Source organism: Phyllostomus hastatus, unplaced genomic scaffold (assembly GCF_019186645.2).
Source record: "Phyllostomus hastatus isolate PE091 unplaced genomic scaffold, TTU_PhHast_1.1 phas_contig_402, whole genome shotgun sequence".
NCBI classification, from domain to species: Eukaryota; Metazoa; Chordata; class Mammalia; order Chiroptera; family Phyllostomidae; genus Phyllostomus; species Phyllostomus hastatus.
In genome coordinates, this window is record NW_025333873.1 from 7,856,315 (window position 1) to 7,882,489 (window position 26,175).

Genomic DNA, 26,175 nt, shown 5'->3' on the forward strand with positions numbered 1-26,175 from the left:
AAAATATAAATTATTGATAGTTCCAATACTACTTATTTGTTCCAGAGCATAGAAAATAAAAAGAAGTTAAACTTCTAGCTACCATTCTTCACTTGCTGCAAAACAGAAAAGGCCAAAGCTTCTCTTTAGTTGGTATTTTAGTTGCCTATTGCTGCAACAATAAATCACCACAAATGTAGTGATTTAAAAACAACACAAATTTATTATCTTAAATTTTCTGGAGGTCAGAACTTCAAAATCAACTTCACTGAGCTAAAGTTATGGTGGCAGGCCTGTGTTCCTTCTGGAAGATCTAGGCAAGAATCCATTTCCTTCCTTTTTCCAGCAATCAGCTGGCTGGCTGCCTGCATTCCTTGGTTTGTAGCCCCTTCCTCCCACTTCAAAGCACACCATAGCCTGCCTCTCTCTCTCTCTCTCTCTCTCTCTCTCTCTGACCATTGCTCCCACTGTCATATTTTTTTCTCTCCCTCCACTTCTATTGTCACTTTATGGTCTCTTACTCTGGCCTCCTGCTTTCCTCTTACGTGGACCCTTATGATTGCATTGGGCCCACCTGAATAGTCAAAGATAATCTTCCCAACTTAAGATCCTTACCACACCATAATCATATCTGCGATGTCCTTTTTGTCATGTAATGTAGCACATTCACAGGTTCCAGGGATTCGGATGCTGGAGGCCATTATTCAGTCTATAAGAGTTGGATAGGTTGAGGATATGAAAAGATACTTTGATTTATTTCACGGGGGAATATAAAGACTCTATAAAAAAAATAAGGAATGATGTGTAAAAGTACTGTAGCAGTATAAATAGCTCACCAAAACCTTGTTGAACAGAGCAGTTTCTAAGGAATCCAACAAAATGGGAACATACTGTCCTCTAAAGGAATATCCATCTGTACCTACTACCAATCTCTATTTTTTTTTAATTTATAGAGACAGTTGAACAACACCTCACATGTTTTTCTTATCTGTACCCTACCCTGACATGAAAAGCTTCTTTCATGGTATGGTTTCATTGAGGGGGACAAATGGATTATATTGACAGATTAAAACAAAACATTTGGAAATACAGCTACGTTATATATGGTGAATGACCTTGAGAGTCTTAAAATAAAAATATTCTTTTTTTCTTATTTTCTGTTCTTTTTTCTTTTTTCCTCTTGTTCCTTTTTATATAATCTTCAATTTACATATCCTGATTCCAAGGATGTCCAAAACAATCATTTGAACTTTCTCTGGAATGGAACAGTAAGGAAGATGGGAGTGTATTTTACTGCTGAGTGCAGGTCCTTCTGACATTCTCATAACTTCCACCAGAGACATTCCTTCGCACCATAAACATCTGAGCTTTCCCCATCTCTCTGTGTCACTCTCACTGCTACTGTGGGCCTTCCATCTCTCCTGCAAAGTGGCCCCAACTACTCTCTTACTTCCATTAAATGGTCCCCAACCATTACGACAGTTTCTAAGAATTGTCTTCAATCGTCCCTGCAGAGTTATCTGGGCCATGTCAGAAATGCAAGCATTTTTCTTCTCTTCCTCCTCCACAGTGTTTCCCATGAAGTGGTAGAAGGCTCTGACACTCCACTGTGACTTCCTCCCTACACGCGCTACATGTGCTGAACAGTCCCCTGAAATCATCTCACACCCACGGCGCTCTGCTGGGGGCTTCTCTGCTCAACAAGAGGCAGAATTCCTTGGTGCTATACTCCGTTGCAGTGGTTCCTAAGGAGCACTGCCTTAGCACCCCAAAATCCCTCATAGATTTATGAGAAAATGACTTCTTTCTGCTTCTTAGGACTCAGACATGGATCTTTATGAACTGAGCAAAAAGGGGACCATTTATCTGAAACTATCATCCTGAACTCTGTCCTCAAACTTCTCCTCCCCTTCTAGGCCTATGTTAAACATTTAGCACAAAACTTGGCACATAGTAAATGTCTAAATATTACCTGTTAACAAAACTCTCTCTCCTACTGTCATCTACATTCCTTAGAGTTCCATAATGAGCCTATTCTACACAAACCTCTACTTATATTTTGAAGCTTTCTTTCAATACATTGTCTTGCCACCCAGTAATGAAGCTAAATAATCAGAAAACCCACATTGCATCTTTCTAGGGACATTGTTAGATAAATGAAATGCTGAGTCAGCCCCTAAAGGCTTTTATAATGAGTCCCCAGATGCCCCAGAAATAGGTCAGCCTCTGACCAACAGCCAGTGAGAAACAGTGTTGGACACCAATTACATGGTTGAGCTTAGCAGTGGATTCTCCAGCCTCAGTGGAACTTTGAGGTCTGCAGCCCCAAGCAACCAACTGGGCTACAACCGTGAAAGACTATAAGCTACATTCTTCCAGCTAGGCTGAACTCCCTAAGGTTGAACCCCCTGGGTTACTTGTTCAGGCACTGGCTTATGTAATGAAATCAGACATAAATCACTTAAGAGAACACATCACAAATGCATATGCAAGGATTGAAAGAAATGCTGTGCTTGAGAATAACACTCACCCCAATTTTCGCGCACACTGAACTGTGCATTAGTAACAAGGCACAGCACCTTGAACAAACATACCATGCAATGTAATCACTCATTTACTTTGTGTATTTGTCTATGTTTTCAGACTCTATGGTCACATATTAATTTTGACATCAATGGGTAGCTGTGAGAACTAAACTTGAGTTAATTCATGAAAGGCTCTTAGGACAGTGAGTAGCTTTTTCTAAACTCATTGTGTTATCTATCCTATTTAGAAATTAAAACTGAAAAGGGGGAGAGGTTATGAAGAGGAGCACCAGTCTACTTCCCAAAACTGGTGGGATGGTGGTTCATTATCACTGCGATGCTGAATACAAAAGGAAGAAGTCTTCCTTCCTGCGCGCAGGCGACAGTCACTGATGACCTGCTGGTCTATACTTGTCTACTTTTCCCCCTAGCTATAAAACTACGTCACACTCACCATCGCATTTTTGTACAGACATATACGGATGCCACAGTTCACAAGACGAAAATGACCTGCATCTTCATGGAGTCTGGGTGTGGCATGTTCCAACGACCTCATAATAGGCATCTTCTGCATTTTGCCGAAGTGTGAAGTGGCATAGGCTGGCTATATGAATGCTAAGGAAGTCAACTGAGAATCACCCTCCCTGTGTTTGCGGGGAAGGGAAGAGATGCAACCAGTAAAGGAGGAAGAGAAAAGCGGGCAGAAGAAAAAGAGAAGAAGAAATGGGAAAAACGAGAAGGGAGGCCGGAAGTATATCACGGAGGACTGAAATCAGAGAGGGATGACATTCAAATGCAAGGGGAAAGTTCCAGCAGCGCGACACCCTCCCTGGGATCTCGCTGTACGTGGACCACGGGCGTCAAGCAGGGGTCAAGGACCACCCAACCCGCCGCAAGCCGCGCGTGCGGAGGCGCCGGTTCCCCGTGGGGGTTCGCGTCGCGGGGCTGTGACGTCAGAGGGCCCGGGACTTCCGGACCTGGTGTCGCCTTGGCAGGGCGGTCGTGGTAGAGCCCGCTGCCTTCTAGACGAGCAAGCGAGCTTCTGCCTGCCGTTCTCGGGGTGAGTTTGCAAGGGGGAGGACGGCCGGGCAGGCGTGCGGGGGCCGGAGCCCTTGCTTTCTCTGGCTGCGCGCGGAGCCCCCGCTGTCCTCGGGCGGACGGCCCGCAGGGGCGAAAGTAACGGAGCCACAGTGCTGCGACCGCTCCGGGGTCCGGAACCACTTTGTCCGGGTGGCCCTGGGGCTGCCGGCCCAGCAATCGCTCCTCTAGCGAAAGACAAATACTGGATATATATGATTTCACAGATATGCGGAATCTAATGAACAAAATAAACTAAGACAAAATAGGAACAGATTCATAGATAGACAATCGAATAGAGAACTGACTGACAGCTGTCAGAGGGAAGGGACTAAGAAAAAAAACTCAAACAACTGTACGGTGGTTACCAGTAGGAAGCGGCGGGGAGGAGGATAGAGTAGAGGAGGGCAAAGGGGGATAATGGTGATGGAAAGAAACTTGACTTTGGGTGTTGAACAAACAATACCGTGTACAGATGATGTGTTAGAGAATTGTACACTTGAAACGTGTGTAATTATTAACCAATGTCACCCCAATAAATTCGATATAAATAAAGAAAAAATAGGAGCCCAGAATATGGTGACTATAAGCAGTATACAAAGATCTCTTGCACACCAATAAGATGAATATAAATAACCCACTTGGAACCCAGACAAAGGATAAAAATTAATAATTCACAGAAAAGAAAGTCCAGAGGGCTAGCAAACATGTAAAGGTGTTCAAATAGACTGGTAGTCAGAGAAATGCAAATTAAAGAATGAGAGTTCATACCCTAACACTACAAGAATTAAAAATAATGGTACTACTCATTGATGGTAGGATTGTAGGGAAAGATACAATCTTGCTAGATTGCTAGATAGCTTGCTAGATTCCTAGAGGAAATGTGATTCTTAGAGTGTGCAAAGCAATCTGGCTACGCCTGTTAAAATTCAACCCCGTAATTCCACACCTGGGAATCTGGCCTTTAGAAACAAAAAGTGCTATATGTGGATATATGAAAGAACATGGGGATTTACGAGTATGCCAGGAACAGTCCCTGTCAACAGACAGGGAGATGGCCATGCGAATTATGGTGTGTCCACATTATACAACCATTCAAAACGGTGACTTAGAGTTACAAGATTAGACTTGGCAGGATTTTCATGTATTATTAAGTATAGAAACAAATGCACAGATGTGTGTATAATATGCTCCTATTTCTCAAACACTGACAACTCATTTATTAGGATGTATATACATGCTTATGTATATGTGGTTATAGAAAATTATGGAAGACTGTACTGAGTTAATAACATAGGTTTAGAGGTGATGTGCATGGAGGCGAGGAGAGGTAGAGATGACACACGCAAAAGATTAAAAATAACCATTTAAAACTCTAGCATATTATATGTCATTGATCCATTTAAATGAAATTTTCTTAAACAAAGAACATGACACCCGGGTTCAAATGCTGGCTCTACCACATTCCATATACATTTTTGGAATGTTTGTTCTAGTTCTCTGAACTACACCATTGGTATCTGGACAGGAATTGCAGCTGCTAATATTCTTTCAGAATCTCAGCCACCACCCACGGGAGCAGGGCCCGCCCTTTTCATGTCTCTCTGTCCTTCCTACCAGTCTCGATGTAGCTTCTTCTATAAATCCTTGGTTAGGAGACTTCTGTTCAGTTAGTCTTCAGTTGGTTTTCCAGGTAGATTGCTCTGTAGTTAGCAGTAATTCCAGTTTGGGCCTGGGAGGAAGTAAGTGTAACATCCACTTACTCCATCACCATCTTGGATCCTTTGCTTGTGTCTTGTGGCATTGTTTTTTAACTTTAGCTATTCTAATGGTTTTATGATGGTATTTTTTGTTATTTTTATCTGTATTTCCCTGGTGATTCATGGTGTTAAGCATCTTCTTAGCTGCTTATTAGTGATATGTATATCTCCTCTTTCAAGTACATATTCAAAGCTTTCTCTGATTTAAAAAATTAGGCTGCTTTATTTTATTTCATTCTAAGAATTCTTTATCTGTTCCATATATAACCTTTTGTTATGATTATGTATTTTCTGATGTAACATGTTCTCCTTTCCAGTGTCCTAGATGTTCTGTTTGTTTGAAGAGCAAATGTTTTCAGTTTTGAAGTCCGATGTCATTTTTACTTGTTATTTTTGTGAGTCTCTGTCCTATCTAAAAATGTTTTGCCTAATCTAAAGTTACAAATATTTCCTCACATATTTAGCCATAAAAATGGTATAGTTTTGTCTTCTGCGTACATATCTGTGATAGATTTGGGTTAATTTTTCTGCATGGTATGAAATAGGGATTATTGTTCATTACTTTCATATAGTGTGAAGTTTTCCAGGTAACAGATTGCATTTAACATCCATCCAAAGTAAATTTGCATGTATATATAGAAATATATATGGATATGCATATGTCCGATACATATGTGGATCTATTTTTGAACTATCTTTTCCCTTTCTTTGATCTTTATGTCTGTCATTTCACCAGCGCCATACTGTCATGGCTACCTTGGTTTTATGGTAAGTCTTGAAGTCAGGTAGTGCCAATCTGCCGAGTTTTTTGTTTTTAAAAGTTACTCTCACTATTCTAGCTGATTTTCATAGCCACATGTAACCAACTTCTCTATTCGTATAAAAAGTCCTTCCAGACCTCTTATCTATGTTGCACTGAATCTATACATCCACTTTGGAGAGTGAGCCCCGCAATGATATTGAGTCTTCCGGTCTGTAAGCATGGTACAGCTTACTCATCATTCATGTCTTCTTCATTTGTCTCATCAGTGTTCTGTGATTTTTAGCGAAGAATGTTACATAGCTTTTGATAAATCTATTCCTAAATATTTATGGGTCTGGGCCTATTATAAATGTATTTTTTCTGTTTTAATCTTCCCATTGTTTGCTGCTATTATATAAAGGTAAGATTGTTTGTATTAACTTTTTACCCCACAGTCTGGATAAACTAGTTATACTATATGTTTTGTAGATTTTGTAGAATTTTCTGCATGAACATTTGCCTACAGATGGAGGCAGTTATATTTCTCCCTGCTTCATCTTTATGATTTTCCTTACTTGTGATTGCCTTATTCCAGCAGCTGGGACTGCCAGTATAATGCTGTCTAGGAAGGGTGCAGGTGGACTGCCTGCCTCTTCCCCAAATGTATTGAGAGGTCACTCAATATCTCATCATTAAGAATAATGTGATCTAAAAGTGTTCCATAGATGCTCTTTATCAGTTTTTGTTGGTGGTGCTGTTTTCCTCGTGTCCCCTTTTCTGCCGAGTTCTGGGTGTAGGATCAAGATCATTGCTGCAGCAAGAGTGGCTTGATTCCTCTGGGACACTTGAAAGGCTAGAGGTCACCTTCCAGAATTGCCCAGCTTACAGATAGGGAATAGCCATTTATGCGCTGTGTTCCGCCCTCATTGATTGCTGTTGCCCCAGGGGGCCTAACAGCTTCCACGCTGGGATATACTTACCTGTGAACTACGCAGGGTGCTAGTGGCTCCCCAGAAGGTCTCAGTTTTCAGAGAAGGGAAAGAACATGAGAGTGGAGATTTATTAGTAGTTAGTAGTGGATGTGGAAAACTAACAATATGCGCCAGAATCACCCAGGACAAGTTGCTTGAACTCTTCAGGCTGAGGTCTTCCATCTGAAAAATGAGGAAAATGAAAGCACCACCAACATAAAATGGTAGTGAGGATTAAATATGTCCAAAATGTTAAGCACTTGGCAAAAAGTTAGCTCTGAATGAATGCTGGTTTTCATTATTTTGTTGGTGGTAAATCCCAGTTCCTCAAAGTGGGGCTTCAGGGGTCGAGGTAGAAGGATACTCATTTCAAGAAGCAGAATGGATTGCAAAAGCTGGAAGAAGGAGCAGGTTCCAAATCTGGCAGAGCTGCTGGTCGGCACCCCAAGTCAGCGGGCCAGCGGGATTGGGCGTCATACGCACCCTTCCAGCCAGCCCCACTGCCACATGCTAGGGGTCTCGTTCCGGGTGGGCTCCCAGGGCAGAGTGGCTGCATGGGAGAGGCCAGAGATGCAGCGGCAGGCAGAGGCCAGGCAGATTCCGAGGGGCCCTGGATGCAGGTGTCGGCCTCCAGCAAGACTGCAAGGGCCCTAAGCTCATTTTTTAAAAATGGACCTGTCTTCTGACCCAGCAATTCCACTTCTGGTCGTTTCTGTGAAGAAACCCGAAACACTAATTTGAAAGAACACATGCACCCCTGCGTTCATAGCAGCACTATTTGCTGAATACAATAGCCAAGATTTGGAAGCAGCCGAAGTTCATTAGTAACTGAGTGGATAAAAAAGCTGTGGTACATTTACACAAAGGAATACTATTCAGTCGTTAAAAAGGACTTCTTACCCTTTGCAACAGTGTGGGTGGGCCTGGAGGACATTGTGCTAAGTGAAGTAAGCCACTCAGAGAAAGACAAATACCATATGATCCCACTCCTATGTGGGTCCTCCTCCTCTGTGGTCTTATTTCACCAAGCCACCGGGACCGTTTCTTCCCAGTCTGTGGTTTGTTTCAGTGGCGGTGGGTTCGCAACCCTGTAATGCACAGCAGCTGATGGTCACCTGTCTCCCTCATCTCCTCAGGGCATTCCTTCCGACTATGTTGAAATTTGCCATGTTTACTCATGACTATTGTCCTTGGCTCAAGGTTTTACGTTTTAGTGACTCCTGATACTGTTTTTCTTCCCTTATTTAGAAATGGACTCAGAAGTCAAGGAAGAAGTTCCCGTGCATGAGGAATTCATTTTATGTGGTGGAGCTGAAACCCAGGTTCTAAAATGCGGGCCCTGGACTAACCTCTTTAAGGACCCAAGTGTCACCAGGCCTAAGCTGCTTATTTTCATTATCACTGGTAAGTGTAGAAGTCTGGATGGGGAGATTATGTAGGTACTTACAACTCTTTTTTATTTCAAAGAGAACTTGGTAGACCTTATGGAAGGGAAGAAATCACTCAAACCATTGATAATAACCACCCTTAGTAGTTGGGTGGTTGGGCTTTTTTTCCTATGCATTTTTATATATTATATTATATTATTTAATATATATGTTTGTATGTGTATACATATATATCAATTATAAGTATACTATACATATAGTTTTGTAATTTTTTAAATTTCACAATTTTTAGAATAATTAGAACTGTCAAATATTCTTTCAAAGTCTTCTAAATAACTTCTTTGTCTCATTTCAAGATGATCATAAGTAGAATGTTGACTTATTCTGGGACTCGGCAGCTGGGTCATTTGTGACTTGTGCCGGATCATTGTTAACAGAATGTTAGGGGTAGGTGCCTGACTGGGTGTTCATAGCACTTCCTGAGTTGTAAGTAAGTTGAATGTATATATCAGCCTTAAAGATTAAAAGTGGAACTGTAAATATGTATTACAGCATATTATGTTTTATTACATTAGACTGTGTCACTCATATAGCTAAGTCTATGGGCTATGATGGTTACATTCTTTCCTTGTAAATTTTTGTTTGTTTTCTCTGGGTTAATGATTATCTCTTTCATTTTTTTAGTTGCCTATGTTTTTTATCACTAATTTATCCTACAACTATTCTCTAGAAGTGAAAAAGAAATATTTTCAATGCCCTTGAATAATCTGTCAGTTTTGCTTTTTCCTGGTGCGCTGTCTCGTAGAACTCTCTGGTCTTTGGCCCCCCTCTGGGCCGCTGGCTCTCCCCGGCTGCCGCACAGGACACTGGGGATTTCTCCCACTTTCCTCTGGGTCGGATTCCCTGTTTCCTGGGTCCCGTATTTTCTGTCTTGGTTTATTCCCTTATTTTGGGTAGAGCACATCCCCAGTAGCTTCTGGAGAAGAGGTGCATAGGAACTAATCTTTTAAAGATCTAGCATGTCAGAAAATGTCTTCACTTCTAGGTTGGAGATAATGTTTCCTTAACACTTGAAGGGCATTTTTATTGTTTTCCAGGATTCAGAGCTGCTTTTGTGAAGTCTTGATGTCATTCTGATTTTTGATCTTTTGTATGTGAAGCTCCCCCAGCCAAAAAAAAAAAAATGGATCTTTTCTCTGTTCTAAAATTCTGAGATTTTTCAGTGAAAGACCTTGATGTGAATTTTTTTTCTCATACATTACACTTGGGTTTTGGTGGACCCCTTAAACTAGAAATTCATATACTTTCATCCTAAGAGTTCCTTTCTCCCTTTTTCATAGTCTCCTACTCTGTGAGTATCTTCTCATTTTCCTTGGCTTCTTCCATTTGTTAGAGTTTTTCTGTGTTACTTTTTCTGTTTGCATTAGTGTTTGTTTTTCTCTGGATGCTTGGTGATCCTTGACTGCCCTTTTGTTTTTAAGAGAAAGACACAAAAAAATGGAAAGGAGCTCTGCATTTAAAGGCAGGGCTCGTCAGCAGGTGTGCCCAGGGTGACCCGCCATCCTGGTCTGACCGGCTTTCTGGGCAGGACGTGTGACTTTGGTCGTCACCCTAGGTCATCCTCTGTTTGGGGTGACAGGTAGGGACCCAGTATTTTATTGGAGAATTTCCAGCTTTCAGTATCTGTAGCTGCTTCTTGGATTGTTCGGTTTCCCCAGGAAGAAACCTTCCGGGATCCTGGCTGAGCGGTGGGGGCGGGGGGCAGTGAGCTGACGTGTGTGCTGAGCAGGGACAGGAGGTTGAGAGTCTCGGTGTTCAGCAACACTTAACCTCATGTCTTCGCAGCCTGGTGCTTCTGTTCTCAGCCGGGCTGAGAGTCCCACTCCCACGGTCCCACCTCTGTCCTCAGTTCCGCCTCTTCTGGAAGTAAACGTCCAGTCTTCCGCCGTGATGTAACAGTCTTCTGGGTGGAGGAGCAGATCTGTTGGCATCTGTTGGAACTAAAAATGCATGGGTTCTGCCACGAGCGAGGGAGAGTTTGCAATCGTAGGCATGACAAGTGCTGTCTGATGGACCAGAGATTTGGAGGCCACAGCCAAATGCAGGAGTGAGAAAATGAGTGGAAACAGCACCCTGGACTGGAGAAGGGATCTCCTCCTGAGTCCAGAATGAAGGCGATGACGTTGTTCGCTGACATGGAGCAGGGGAAGGGAGTCTTTGGAGCGGTTCCTGCCTCCCAGCCTCTGTGGCCTCTGTTAACCAAGCGTTGAGGTGGTCCGCTGACATTCAGGATAGCAGAGGGTGGGTGGGGCTTTGAGGAAAGTGGTCGGCACTGAGAATAGCAGATATGCAGGACGAAAGGAATTGTCAACCAAAAACGAGTAGATAGGTTTTGAGCAGCACCGTGGTCGAATAGCAGGTGTATCGGGGGTGAGGTCCAAAAGGGAAGAAGGTCAGGCTGAAGAGCCATCTGAGTCGGGATGCTTTGAATGGTCACCGTTTCCAGGTAATGAAAAGATCGAGGCCTGTGGTTCCCAGACTTGGTGTCAGGACCAGCAGTAAATGCCCGTTGTCGGGCCCCATGCCAGACCCTCCGAACCAGAAACCCCGGGGGCGGGGCCATCTGTGTTGAACCAGCCTGACGGGGGACTGGCGGGCACATCCCTGGTCACGGGTGTGGCTTGCGGAACTGTTTGAATTATGGGACAAAGCTGTTGGCTCAGCCAGTCCACCCAGATTCTGAAATCGCCCTCGTGCTGGCATGGCAGGTGAAACTGCCAGCTAAGAGTGAAGGTTTTCAGGGAATACGCGAGGCTGACTAAAACGTTGCTAGATGGCAGTAGATGGCCTCAGTCTTAGAGGAGGAGGGGTTGTTGTGGTGAGATGAACAAGCAGGAGGAGCAGACTGCTCACTCTGCTCCCCCCCACCCCCAGAGGCATTCCTCCCTCGGGCATTTTCCCAGGTGCTAGGAGCACGGTATCCCAGGAGCCTTTGCTGTCACTGAGGTGCGTGCAGTGTTCAAGAGTGGTGAGGTCCCCGCTGCAGGGGCCGGAGAGGAAGAGGGTCCCTCAGAGGGGAGAGCCAGGCTTAGGATGCGGAGAAAGGGAAGCTCAAAACCCTGGTTGTTTTATACTGTCGTTATTTGATAGCACTGTGACATTTTCGGGTCACATGTAGTGTCCTAGTGTCCTTTTATGTTTGCCCTTCTATTCTCACGGCTGCCCTTGGCCCTCTTCCTTGGCGTTCATGGGACCTACAGGCTGGTGCTGCTCATTGGGTTGCGGGATCCAGGATTGTTGTGTGTGTGTGTGTTTTGTTTTGTTTTGTTTTTAATTTTGTGGCCTAGTCTATTTGTACTGTGGATGACAGTATTTCAAGGATTGTCAAACCACTATTGACATCATGTTTAATCCATCTCTGGTAGGCTGACATAACATTTCATTTTAAATCACTTTGCTTTTACAGCTAGCAAAATTAATTCATCACTTTTAAATTAGTAATGATAGTGAGGAGTGATATGCTAGAATCCACAGATTGAAGAACTTGTAATTTAGGTTCATCTTTTCCACTGAACTTTGGTTGTAGAATTTCTGATAAGTAGCGATATCCTTGGACTTTCTTTAAGTAGTGAACTGAGCAGAGGACGGTGGTTTGAGAGCTCACTGTAGAACGTGTTGGGTCATTACGATTCTCAGGTGGTCGTGCGGGGGTAGTAGAACCATGTGGCATGTCTTGTCTTGTGAGCACACTGACTAGAGATGGAGCAGAAGCCTGCAAGGACAAGCCCAAATTCTGCCCTTGTGACAACCTTCTGTACAGGTGCTATGCCACGTTAACTCGATAGGTGGAAGTTTTGGGCCCCTGCAAGGTTAACGGGAAGGCATTAGGTGTACAGTTATATCATGGAACAGTTATGAGTTGATTGACAGTTGAGATCTGGAGATGATCACCGCAGCCTCTGTGTGGTTTCCTAGCCAGAAGTTTTGTTCGTGGTTCATGACATGTAACATAAGCCGTAACACGTAAGTGATGAAGTATGCAATGACAGGTACTCATTTTGCCTTACATTGCCCACTTCTGTTGTAAGTGGGATCTTCATGTTCCTGGCCACATGGACTCTTTTTTCAAGAACCAAGCTCTTTATTGGTTAAGGACCTTTGCACCTGTTCTTCTCCCATCCTACTTTGCTTTCCTCTCAGATCCTTACAGGGCTGACTTCTCATCTTTAGGGTCTTAGCTAAATGCCGGCTTCTCAAACATTCTTCTCAGGCTACCCTAATCTCTTTCCTTCTCTATTTCCTTCATAGAGTCGTTACATTCTTGAATTATCTTCTTTACTTATTTAGTTATACATTCTCCCACTAGAATATAAATTACAAAGGGGTCCTTCTCTGTCCTGTGCTTAATGCAGTGATGTCCACATAGTAAGTGGTCAGTAAATAATTGCTACCTAAAAGAACGTGTAAAAGAAGCTGTAGTACTGACTAGAATAAATGAACATGGAGTAGTCGGCACTATCATTTGCTTGATGGTGATAAAGTAGTGAATCAGAAAGTTTAAAGGATTTGCTTAAGATCTTGTAGTTATTAAGGGAAAGAACTCAGGCTTTTTTTAAAATTTAATCTTCGGGCTGTGAACCAGAGTGTCGCAGGTTTGATTCCCAGTCAGGGCACATGCCTGGGTTGCAGGCCATGACCCCCAGCAACCGCACATTGATGTTTCTCTCTCTTTCTCCCTCCCTTCCCTCTCTAAAAATAAATAAATACAATCTTAAAAAAAAAAGCTGCTTTAAAAAAATTTAATCTTTATTGTATTTTTTCCGTTACCATTTAGTCCCCTTATATCCCCTCCCCCAGCAATCACCACACTGTTGTCCATGTCCGTGAGTCCTTTTTCCTTTTTGCCCAGTCCCTCCATCCCCCTGACTTCCCCACCCTCAGCTGGCATCCTGCTCTCCACGTGTGAGTCTGTCCCCATTGTGCTTGTTTGGTTTGCTCATTAGGTTCCACATATGAGTGAAATCACATGGTATTTGTCTTTTTCTGACTGGCTTATTTCACTTAGCATAATGCTCTCCAAGTCCACCCATGCTGTCGTGAAGGATAAAATTTTCTTTCTTTTTCACCCAGAGGTAAGGAGAAAAAAATGTTTTATAGCAGCTTCGTTATCTAGCACTCACTGGTTTTATATATCCCGTCATTGTGCCTATTGCATCTACATTATGTAGTTGTCATCCTTGGGTCCCCTCGAGGTTAGACCGCTTCTGACATGCTGTATACTTTAAACTTACAGAACATTACATGTCAAATGTATTCAATAAATTTCTTAAATATAATAATTATAGTAATAATAGCTGCCACTTATTCAGCACCTACTGTGTGCCCAGTACTGAGCAAGCAGCTGTGTGTTTATTATCCCTGATGATAGTGTGGCTACTTTGCAGGGCTGCTGTGAGATTGACTAACACAGGCCACGCAGAAGAGCCTAGACCAGGTGATTTCCGTTCTTTTCTAGATTCAGTGTTAATGCTTTCTTTTACATAGTCTTTCAGTAATCAAATATGGATTGAGCCCATATTATCTGCATGACCTTGGGCAAGGTACTTAACCGCTCTATATTTCAGTTTCTTCATCCATAAAATGGGACTAATAATAGTACCACCTCATGTGGAGATAAGAGTTAATATGTGTAAAACACATACATACTGCCTGTCGTAAGTTATAAGCACTTAAAAATATTGACTGTTAGTACTTTCTGGCCCTCTGAAGAAAACTATAGAACTTTACTGAGAAACAGGAAACATTTGAATATGAGGCATAACACATTCTGAGGTTATACTCAATCATGTAAAAAAAATACCAAGTCTTTCTAAAGTAATGTAAATTGAGATGAAATTTCCATCTGAATTCCAAAGAGGTTTTTAAAAATTGAAACTGGTGAAAATCATTCCAAAGTTTATGAGACCAGCCTGGACTATTTAGGAAAAAATAAATAAAGAGAAGTGATTTGCCCTACCAGTTAAAAACACAGTGTAGTAATTGAGACAGTATGGTGCTGGCAGAGGAGAAAAGGAAAAAAAATAAGTGGAATTAGTTGGAATCAGAATTAGCAAGCTAATGTAAGAATTCAGTATTGGATCAGAAGACATTTTAAATCAATGCAGAAAGAGTGGATTACATAATGACGGACTTGGGACACTTGGCTAATTGCTTGGAAAGAAGTTGGATTGCTACTTCGTAATTTACACTCAAAAATATCCCACACTTACCAAAGATGTAAATATAAAACACGGAACAATGAAACAGTGGCGTCCACACCCACCAGGGATGGAACGGCCCCCATCCCGGCACACCCTCCTCCCCTCCTCCTCCTCCAGCTGCAGGTGGCCAGGCTGCCGAGCAAAGAGCGTGTGATTGCATCTGAGGAAGCTTTCAGCTATTTAACAAGACGACACCTGCACCACCCCAAAAAAGTATTTGGAATTAGGGTCATTAGGTCAGAATGCAAGAGAAGCAAAATAGCAATGTGGCTGTGTAAGCCACACTGTAAGCCAGTGGTAAGGCTGTCATATGTCATCATCGTGGCTAGACAGTGATAACAAGTATGAGCAGTTAACATTTGCACGGCCCTATGTATGGTGCAGTTTAGGTACTTGGAGTATATTGATTCGCTTAGTTCTCTCCTGAGGTAGTGTGATTTTTACCCTCATTTTATGGACAAGGAAACCAAGGCCCAGAGAGGTGAAATAATTTGCCAAAGGTCAAAGAGTAGGTGGCAAAGCCAGGACTCCACCCCAGGCAGTCTGGCTCAAGAGTCTGCCCTAATCCGCTTTGCCACACTACACATCTGAGAAGCTAAAAGATACGGACAACAAAGAAGAAATCGGTGCAGCAAAACCATGTCCTGTGAATGCAAGAGAAGAAAATCTAATAGGATAAAGAACAGATAAATTGATTGGAGAAGTAGATATTGATGGAAACGAACTAGTATCTGTGAAGACATACAAATGATGATCCTGACATGAAAACCCCATTTCACTGTCTTTTCCCCCTAAAGATAGATCAGATTGACTCTTTTAAGAAGATTCTGTATGGCCCTGGCCAGGTGGCTCAGCTGGTTGGAGCATCGTCCCGTGTACCAAGAAGTTGCAGGTCCATGCAAGGCACCCAGTCAATGTTTCTCCCTCACATCGATGTTTCTCTCTGTAAAATCAATAAACATATCCTCAAGTGAGGATTAAACAATAACAAAATAAATAAAAAGTTTATTTATCAGTTCTTTCTCTGTAGCAAACCCATGTCAAAAATACCTCTGTACATACACGGAAAAATCCACGTGTATTACTTGCTGGTCTCTTCCCCAAAAGATCAAACTAAACATCTGTTTACAATACAAATACTTGTGACAAATGGCAAGGAAACAGTTGCCTCCTTAAAATTCTCTTTGTGAACGATTCTTTGCTCATTTGTTTCCATGAAGCGTGGCCACTGTGCATAGCCCGATCTCGAAGGGCCTTACAAGTAGTGTAGTGATTGTAGACCACCTGGGTGACCACAGGAGGCCACTGGAAGGCGGTCAGGTAGGGTCCGGCTCTGGTTTGACTTGAGGTTTGAAGGCGCCTCTCTCAGTACTCTGAAGAATGGACTCCTAAGGGGCGAGATGCAGTCCTGTCTAGAAGGCTGTTCGGGAGACTCAGTGGGAAGTGATAACAAGAATGGAGAGAGGGGGGCAGAGTTGAAATGTGTTTTGGATGCATAGTTGACAGGACTTATTGGTGAACTGGTGGGTGAACTGGATGTGGAAAATAAGGAGAAGCCAAGAATGACTCCTGGTGTTAGGACTTGGGGTTTATGACTGGCGGTTCCATTTATTAAGCTGAGGAACTGGGAGGGAGAATTTATTTGAAACAGTTGGAGAACAAAGCAGAAGCAGAAATTTTCTAAGCGATCATTCCCAGACTTAAGTTATAAAGGATATTAAATTTGAGGCGCATGTGTAAATGTTACTAGATTTGCTAAGGAGAAATAAAACCTTTTCCTGTCTGCACATCATCTTATATGAGTTGATTGCTGTGGTTAATCTAAGGTCTGTGCTTCTTTTCTTAGGCAACCCGGGTTTTTCTACCTTTTATGTGCCGTTTGCAAAGGCTTTATACTCTGCAACAAACAGACGCTTTCCAGTTTGGGTTATCAGTCATGCCGGGCAAGTTGTGGCTCCCAAAGACAAGAAGATTCTCGCAACCCCAGATGGTATGTCTTTATATACACCTGCTTTCCTTTATAGCCAGTGAGTGAGTGAGTGTCCACGTCTCTGGAAAGCCCGCTGAGGCTCAGAGCTGCACGACACCAGTGGGAACCTCTGCTGGTGGCATTAGGCCCAGGATGCCACGTTTTGGTGATTTTAGGGCCTGTAGGGTCATTTTCATTCTTCTACAAGTAATTTTTTGTAACGTTTTGAGCAGATTAAATGATTTGTCTGGGATTTCCCTTCTCTGTTTACCAGCTAGTAACCAGCTGTACATTTATGGATCCATCCCTACATCTTCAGGGTCTTCCTGAAAGGAACGCGGAGAGAATTGTTGTGAACCACGGTCCTTAGCCGTGGACCTTGCTCTCAGGAGGCCCTGGGCCCCACTTCTAGAGAACGGTGAAGTGATAAACAGCCGTGCAGATCGTGGGGGTGCTCACGGGGTAACTAAAGAAGGGAACAGGCGTGGGTTTCAAAAGACTCTGCAGAGTAGGGACCTCCATGGGTGGGGGTCGCTCGCCGGTAGCTGTGACCTGCAGCTGGCTGTGTGTCTCTTCAAAGTACGTCTCTGGAAATGGGTGCCTCCTTAATCAAAAGCTTCGCGTCAGGCACTGACACTAGACGGTGTGAGGTGATGGATGTGTTAATCAACTTGATTGTGGCAATCATTTCACAGTGTAAATGTTTATTAAATCATTACATTGTCCACCTTTAAAAACAATCACGTGTTCAACCTAAATACACACAATTTTTATTTGTCAATCATAGGTCAATGAAGCTGGAAGAAAAATAATTGGGCTAAGTGGACAGTGGGCACACAGGGATTTGTTATGCTGTTCTTTGTACTTTTTGTGTGTTGGAAAATTCCTGCTATTGAAAAAATGTTTTAAAGAAAAAAGAATTATAAGCCCTAGCTGGCGTAGCTCAGTGTATTGAGCGCAGGCTGTGAAGCAAAGCATCATAGGTTCGATTCTCAGTCAGGGCACATGCTTGGGTTGCAGGCCACAGCCCCCAACAACTGCACATTGATGTTTCTTTCTCTCTCTCTCCCTCCCTTCCTTCTCTAAAAATAAATAAAATCTTTTAAAAAATTATAGAATCATAGACTTAAAAAGTGTCTTACATCAAATCCCACCTTGAGCCCTTATTTTTCAAGGAAGGAAAATAAGGCTGTATACAGCACTGTATGATCTCTGCCAGCAAGTGTGGCCAAGCCTTGACAAGAAGCCAGCTTTTCATAGTTGGTCCGGTGAGCGCTCCGGTGCCGTGGGCAGGCGCTCCCAGCCAGTTAGCACAGAGCGCTAACAAGACCAGGTGTTCAGGCTTAGGTCTCTGTGAGCCAGTTCTTGGATTAAACCTGCCATGGTCACAGGCTGTACGCTAGTCTGTGACCCTTTTCCTGCTGTGACCCGTCAGGGGGACAGGGTAAATGGAGCATAGTTGAAACAGTGCAGCTCATTGCAAGTGCTTGCATAAATACTTCAAAGCGCCTCCTTCATAATATCTTTTTCTCTCTGTTTGCCTGTGGGTATCCCTATATGAATGCAACTTAAGAGACTTTTATGCTTTGCTTAAAAACAGGGTATATTTGAAAAGTAAGTCCATATTGATTACCTAACAGTGAACAATTTTGGGAGCAGTAGGGGCATGAAACTGAATATTCATTGTTGCCTTGATTAAAAACATCTATTTCAACAACCATCATATTGACATGTGGCTGAAACTGAATAGCAAGTACTTGTTCTGCTATGAAATATCTTAAGATACAGTTTTTATTGTTTTAAGTTACTTTTTCATGAATGACCAAAGAAAGTCTTAAGTTCGATAAAGCAAACATTCGAGCAGAATGTGAATAGCAACTTTGGAAGCTGAGAATGGACTCTTGACGGCTAACCCTGGATCAGGGGCCCGCAGAGCTGGGCAAGGGCCCGAGTCCCCTGGAGGTGATTGATGACGATGCCCGTTACTGGATGCTGCCCCCCGAGGTGTGCATTCGGCTGATGTGGGGGCAGGACCTGAGAACCTGCATCTCTAACACATTCCCGGGTCCTGCGGATGCGGCCGGCCCTGGGGCCACCTGTTCAGAGCCGTAGACCTCCACCAGGAAACAGGGGGGAGGAGCTCCAGTGGGAGGTGCCTGTCGTGTGCCTGGGTTCTGGGAAGTGTCTTTAATTCTTGTTTTCCACTGACATCTTGTTATTGATAACTTTATTTCAAGTAAGCTTATTGGTTAGGCTGCTTGTGTGCTATTGAGTTAATAACTTGGTAATTAGAGCCTGGGCCCTTTGCTCCTTAGTGAGAACAGTGCCACCTAGAGGCATTAGCCCACAGGGCCACCGCAGGGCCCAAGGAGGCTGTGGTTCCCAGAGCCGGTAAAAGGGCAACCGTCCTCATCAAGGGTTCAGTGACAACCTACCACGTTATTATGTGGAGAGCAGCAGGGGTCTACAAGGAAACAGGAATGCTGCTTTGTAGGTTATTGGCTTCCCACCTGTGTCCCAGGCAGCTCAGAAGTTGGTAGAAGGGCGGGCGGGGGTCTGGGCCTCCCCAGCACCCCCTTCCCCCAAAACAGTTCTCCTCTCATCTGTTTTCCACGTCGGAGGTTGTGTTTGCAGGCGCATGCTATGGTGGAGTGCGGTGGATAGGCAGGACAGATGCACTATCCATCATCTGAGGTTATTATTCCAAAGTGCAGGTTTTCTGACGTGCAAAGTGCGGTGTGAAAAATATGTCACCGTTGAGAGAAAGGACATAAGCTATAACCACACACCAAGTGTTAAAAGTATGTTTTGCTTCATATTAGCACATGTTAAAATTATGAACAGTTGGAAATAATATTCTCGTTGCACCACATTATCAGTCATAAATTGAGTATAATTGGGAGAACAGATGTTCGCCAATGTCAGAAGGGGGTGGTTCAAAAAAAAAAGCGTGAAAAGAAAATTTGAGGAATTAGAAGTATAAACCCTTTCTGGCTTTGATTTACTGTAGAGTCAGCTTCCTTGATGGCAGATTCATTATCAACTATTTTAAGTCATTTGTTCAAAAAGATTCACATAAAAGCTGGAAATCACAGTGGTTTAGTTTCAGCTGATAAAACATTATCTAAAAACGTTACACAGTCTTTCAACTAGTGATGAATCTGGGTCATGTTTATCCAAAGAAACACAAAACCACCCCCATTCCAGTACCCAGAAAATAACTGAAGGAAAAGGAAAAAAACCAGTAGGGCTTTCTCTCTTGCCAGGACTGTGATTGGCAGAGAAGGAGGAGGTAAAACGGAATATTAGCCGAGCCCAAGGCTAGGACCATCAGAGGGTCAAGTCCCAGCACTCACAGTCACCAGAAATAAACGAGGAGGTCTCTAAGTAGGTGGGAAGAGTCAGGGAAAGCAGAGCGAGGAAAGAGGTTAAAACCAGCCAGTTGTGAGTCTCCGGGAAGCCGGGAGGGAGCACGGGAGGGCCTGGACAGCAGCACGGCCCTGCGAAGGCCCCCGAAGCGGACTAGACGGGACCGCGGCCCCTCCCTCCACGACCCTTCGGTGTCTTCTCGCTGCTCACACAGTGGGGTCCAGACTCCTTGGTGATGCTCGGGGTCCTCCTTGGTGGAGTCTCCGCCTTCCTTTCTACCTTGCTCGCTCGTTCCACCTCTCGCTAAAACCACAGACAGCCATGGACACCATGGCTGTGTCCACCATGACACCTCACACTTCCATGCCTTTCGCCAAGCCGGTGGCGTTCCGTTCTTGCCGCGCCGTCCGTCCCGGCTCCCGCCGCGCCCCTCCCCCCGTGTTCCCCATTGGAAGTCTCAGCCAGATCATCGGTGTTAGCTGAGTGGGAAGCGCAGTTTGATTACCCTGGTTTTCACCGTCTGTTTGGAGAATGATTGTTTAAAAGTATTCTGTAAGGCGTGTATAGCGTTTACAAACTTTTTGGTTTGTTTTTTCAAGTGAGGTAGCAGTTTTCAGTGGCGTGCCCACCCACGTCCCCTCGCTGCGTGGCGCGCGTTGCAGGCCGGCGGTCACACCGGTGTTGGGAGCCGGGGCGAGCCGGGGGCAGCTCCGGCTGAACGGGGAGCGCACGTGCACGTCGGCCTGTAAACCCGGGGGCTGTGAGGGGCGGCCGTTGGGTGGTGCCCTGAGTAAGCGCGAAGAGCTGGGGGCAGCTCCTTTCCTCCGCTTCCCTGGGGTTTAAACTGGTGTTTAGCGTGAGCTTCACGTCCTTCGGCTGCCTTGGTGTTCCCCTGGGAGGAGTGAAGACGTGAGTGAATGGAGGATTCCCCTATAGTGTCAGTGTAAGGTAGCTGGGAACCGCACATCAATGCACTCTTAATTTAAAACTTTTCTTTTACTTTGAGAGCCTTTTTTAAACTATGGGGACTTACAAACAATTACATAACAGTCCAAGATTCTGTTACTCACTCCTCTTTTGATAGTTAATACTCTGTCAGAATTACATATTTTTGTTAATTAAATAAGTGAAATAAAGCAGTACAGAAGAAGTTCCATCTCTTTTTGTATCCTATCTCCACTTCCACTATAACACATTTAGAGTAAATTTCGTGTCTCTTTTTGTATTTTAATTACATGCAGGTAATGATGAGTAACATGATATCGTTGTGTGTGTTTTTAAAACTTTTCCTAAAGAGTAAACTGTATATTCATCTTGCCCAAAGTGTTCTTTATGATGCGAAGTGCTGCTATTAAAGTTACTGCTTACAGCTTTGGAGGCGCGCTAGGGGCGGGACGGGGGAGTTTACTGGTTGAGAAAGTTCTGGTGCGAGGCTCAGCGAGTTGCTGTCCACAGACTCAGCCCAGCAGAAGGCTGGTGGGGAGCCGGTCTCCGGTCTTGCCAGTGCCGTGGCTGCAGACAACTCGTAAACACTGCCTCTGTGACAATATACAGCAACACTTACATTCATATTCAGTGTATAGGTAGATGTACATGTATGTGTATGGTTAAATGCATGTAAACTTAGGCCACTATGATTGCAATCAAATATGTAAAGCTGTCACCGAACAGCCACTGGGGGTCCTGCTGCCGCCACCACCCTCCGGGTAAAATTCCAGAAGCAAAGGTTTGGGGACAAAGGAAAGGAATCTTTATTCAAAAGCCCCGTAGTTTTGGAATAACAGCTTTCCACAGGCATTAGTCACTTAAGCCTATCAATTAAGGCTACAATCTTTAACTTTCAAGTTCCCCTGTGATTCCCCCTGTTTTTAGTTATCTTATTTCTATAGGGTTAGTTTATAAACTAAAACAGTATAAGATACAAAAGCTGCACGATTCTGGAAGAATGGCAGGCCTCTGGCTCAGCGCCCGTCTCCCCTCCCAGAGAGGGACACCCAAAGAAGAATAGCGCTGCTACCGCCGGCCAGGCCGGCCCGACGCTGGGCTGTGGCCGAGTTCCTTCCCGCCCAAAACCCCGTCCGCTGGGAAACGCAGGCAGCGGCAGCAGATCATCCAGGCGTCCTCAGGGAAGAGGCGAGCCAGAGAGCCAGTCTCCGCCCTCCTTTCATTTTAAATCTCCCGGCCCATAATTCCATGTGCTCCAGGGGCGTTCGGCTTCTCAGCCAGTCCCGTCCTAGACCGTTACACGTTTAGGGTAACGTGCATGCGTTATCCTGGGCAACCTGGAGAAAGGCATGATCTCCCAAACCCTGTTCTTAAGGAAATGCTTGAGGTTTTCTTACTTCAGTGCATTACAATTGTGTTTTTATTTTTTGTGTGTGTTCTCTTATTAGACTGTGAACTCCTTGAAGACAAGGAGAGTATATTCTATTCACACCTATACTTTCAGCATTACCACTGGCCAGTTAGTCACTGTTTTCTTTCAGACTAGCCAATTTAATTCATGTGAAATGGAAGAAAATCGTCATTCTCAGACTTACCTGTGTCCCGAAGCTGTAAGGGTGCATGATATTTCTATCCAAAACTGACAAAATTTTAGTAACTGCATCAACCAATTTGAACAACTACATGAAAAGTAAATGTGAAATACTGATATTACTTAATTTCTCTACAAACTACTTAGGAATAGATTAGATGTATTTTTTGAAGCATACTCCAGAATCAATAAGTGAGCTCTAAAGTGAGTTTCAGAGAGATGGGTGTAAGAAATTGGGTCAGGTTCTGAAAGGGAATTGTCAGCATTACGTTCAGGACCACGTGCTGATAAAGCTGCACTGAGCCGGATTAACGAACACCAGTTCAGGCAGTTCTCTACTTAGAAACAGAGTGAGTTCCACATCTACTGAGTTGATTGTAACTTGGAGTACTTTTTCCCTACGGAAAGATTGGTATAAATCATGTCCATATTATCATTCTTCTCATTTTGATACAATTAATTGTCACTTTTATTGCATTCTATGGATAATAAGCTGATGATTCCTAAGTTTTTCAAAGTATATTAAAATAATAATGGGCATTGAAATATATAGTCAAGTTATAGTCTTTTAACCTGTACATTTTGCCAGTAAAATCATGTCCAGATGGCACATTTAAATTTTCTGTCATTGATTATTTATTTACAGAAAGTACTTTCCCAATTAATCTCATTACTTCAGCAAACACTAACAAGTAGTGTGTTTATCTTAGAAATCTGAGCAGTTCCTAGAGGTAAAGCCCGATTTGTCTCTGAAATATTCACTTGAGTAATTGTTCAAATTATAATGTTCATTAAGTTTCAGGAGCCTATTTCTGGTATCAGTGAAGTTTAAAATGTTTGTTGCACTGAGCTCATTTTCTTTCCCTTTGCTCTGTCCACGTTAAAGTTCTTGGTATATATTTGACAGAGGATTTAAATGACAGGAATTGAAATGACAGAAGCATAACTTTCATTTCTTGGTTTATACCAGACACTTTGTACTGTGTGCTTTTAAAGTTGTGCAAACGACATTCCCAGGAAGCTAGAATTACTATCTCTGTGATGCACACAAGGAGATTGAAGCAGGTTGACAGATTTGCCCAAACCACACAGTGAGGTGTTCAGCTGGGACACAGACCCAGGTTTATGCTGTTGCCAATGCTCGTGGTCTCTGTGCTGTACCACACCGTCCCAAAGAAAGGGAGACCGGCGTTTGTAGATGCTGTGCACTGTGACAAATAGTAATGTAGAACTCCAGTTGCACGTGCTGTCAGTGCTGGGTTTGGGGCATCAGAAAACCACATGATCCCTTGTGGGTGCAGTGATCAGAGAAGGTACACCGAGGGCAAGGGAGTGTAAACCACTCAAACTTAAAGATAATATTAAATAAACATTTGGATCTGGATTTGTCAGGAGTCCTACCAAAGTCAGATTTCCAGATTCTATTTATATCTCTTCTCAATTTTGCTTTACGTTGAACTTCCTTGTTAACTGGAGAATGACTTCTAGACTGACCTGGGAAGACGGCGTAGGGCCGAACATGTTTTGCCTGGGAGATGGTAGTGCCACGGAAAGAGGGAGCGAATCCTCATTGGTTCAGTAGGAAAAACCCTCTACTAACTGGTCTGCCCGGCGCTGGGGGTCAGAGATCAGCAAGACTGAGTTGCACAGTCATGGTAAGTCAGGGCAGTGCAGTCCGATCAGCACGGGGCATTGAGGAAGCTGAAGGGAGGGAAAGCTGCGTAAGGACAGTGGCAGCCCAGAGGAAAGAGCACTTGCTGAGAGCAGGAAGGGTGGAAGGCAGTCACCCAGGCGAGCAGGGAGGGCTGAGCACTGTAGGAAACGAAAACCGCGGGTCCAGATAAAGCTGGAGATCAGCGCTTCCTCCTGAGTGTGGGGCGCCTTGTGAGCAATCCGCACTGTGGCGTATTATCGTTTCCGTCAGTGCCCTGCAGGAGTCACAGAGGCAGGAACTCGAGTATCCCAGTGATCCACATTTCAGGAAGCAATTGACCCCCTTGTGATATTTAAAATGTTACACTCTGTCATTAGGGCCATCTATATGCTCACAGGGAAAACCTGTGAAGTTTTCTGTACTTACAGAATATCAGAGCTGGCAGCATCCTCAGAGCTTGCTAGTCAGTTAATGTTTTCACTCAGCGACAGTATTTACTGTGCATTTAGTCACGGAGGACACAGGTGAAAAGATGGACCTCGCCTTCAGAGAGCTCACAGCCTGCGAGAGGAAATGGACCATCGCACAAGTGTGGTCACGGGCTGTAGTAAGAGTGGAGTACCGGTTGACCACGAAGGGAGGCTCATTCATGTTGCTCGGCGATCAGATAGGTCAAGTCTTAATTAGTCTTGAAGAATGCAGAAGACAGTTCACCTGCGAAAGGAAGAAGGCACATTTCAGGTCAGGATGGTGCTCATTAAAAGAAACAGCTTACAACAATTCTACTTAAGTTTTTGGTTTGAGTTCTTCAAAGATTATCTAAAATAATGAAGCACCGTCATGGATTTTGTAGTTGTTTACTAGCACGGGTAAATTAGCCTCACCAGTGGCTGTCAGTGTGTGGTCCTAGGACCAGCAACATCAACGTCTCCTGGGAACTTGGAATGCAGATTCCCAGGCTCCCCCCAGACCCACTGAACCAGAGACTGTGGTGGTGGGGCCCAGCAAGCAGGCTATGAGAAACCCCCAGAGGGTGCGGGTGCATGTTCAAGTTTGAGGACCATTGGCACAAGCTTAGAGTAGTTGTTCGTGGAATATTTGACAGTGTGTGGGCTGTGAGGACAGAGAGACCTGTGTTTGAGTCCCCCCTCTCACTGAACAAGTGTGTGACTGTCATTCTATCAGCTGCTGTCCACGAGCTTCTATAAAATGAAGGTAGGAATACTTCCCTTCCAGGGTTCTCGTGGGGATTGGTTGATATAATTTATTGTAAATAGTGCCTAACACTGTAGCTAGCACATGGTAGGCTTTAAACAAATGGGAACTGTTATTTTTTAAACTATTTTACCAGTGAATTTGTAACTTGGACTTACTGAATAAAAACATGCACATATTTTTGGTTTCAGATCCAAATGCTCAAGAAATCAAGGACATCTATGGGCTCAGCGGTCAAATAGAACACAAGCTGGCTTTCCTGAGAACTCACGTGCCCAAGGAGACCAAACTGGTGCTCATCGGCCATTCAATAGGCAGCTACATTTGCCTCCAGATCCTGAAGCACGCCCCTGAGATGCCAGTGAGTACGCCTGAGGCCGACTGGAGGTGGATGGTCGTACGCTCGCACAGACGCCCCTCGGCTGCCCTTTGCCCCCAAGTCTCCTGTTTAACTGATACGCAGAACGGAGAGAGGGCCCTTGGCAGCTGCCTTTGGCCTTTTCTCCGTGTGACCGTGGGCCTGTGGGAGTGTGTGTTTGTGCGGTTTCCATGACGTTTCAAAAATGGTGCTGGAGGAGGTGGGAACTTTCCAACTGAATGTCTTTTAGTCTAGAGTTATCTGGAGTTCTTTAAGTTATCGGTAATTTGTTGTCTTTTATAAAAGAATATTTAAGATCAGTCACTAGCTGAGACCTAGATAAGAATCTGGCTTTATTGGCAGAGTATTTTG

At 44.0% G+C, this 26,175-nt stretch overlaps 1 protein-coding gene across 1 annotated transcript in view; it reads left to right on the forward strand.

Moving 5' to 3' along the window:
• The first annotated feature begins 3,463 nt into the window (after positions 1-3,463).
• Positions 3,464-26,175, forward strand: part of LDAH (lipid droplet associated hydrolase) — a 75,384-nt gene continuing 52,672 nt past the window's right edge. The window contains exons 1-4 of the mRNA XM_045844584.1: positions 3,464-3,564; positions 8,303-8,458; positions 16,549-16,692; positions 25,637-25,806. Coding sequence (XP_045700540.1) covers positions 8,305-8,458; positions 16,549-16,692; positions 25,637-25,806 — 468 coding nt within the window. The 5' untranslated portion in view covers positions 3,464-3,564; positions 8,303-8,304. The remainder of the gene's footprint in view (positions 3,565-8,302; positions 8,459-16,548; positions 16,693-25,636; positions 25,807-26,175) is intronic.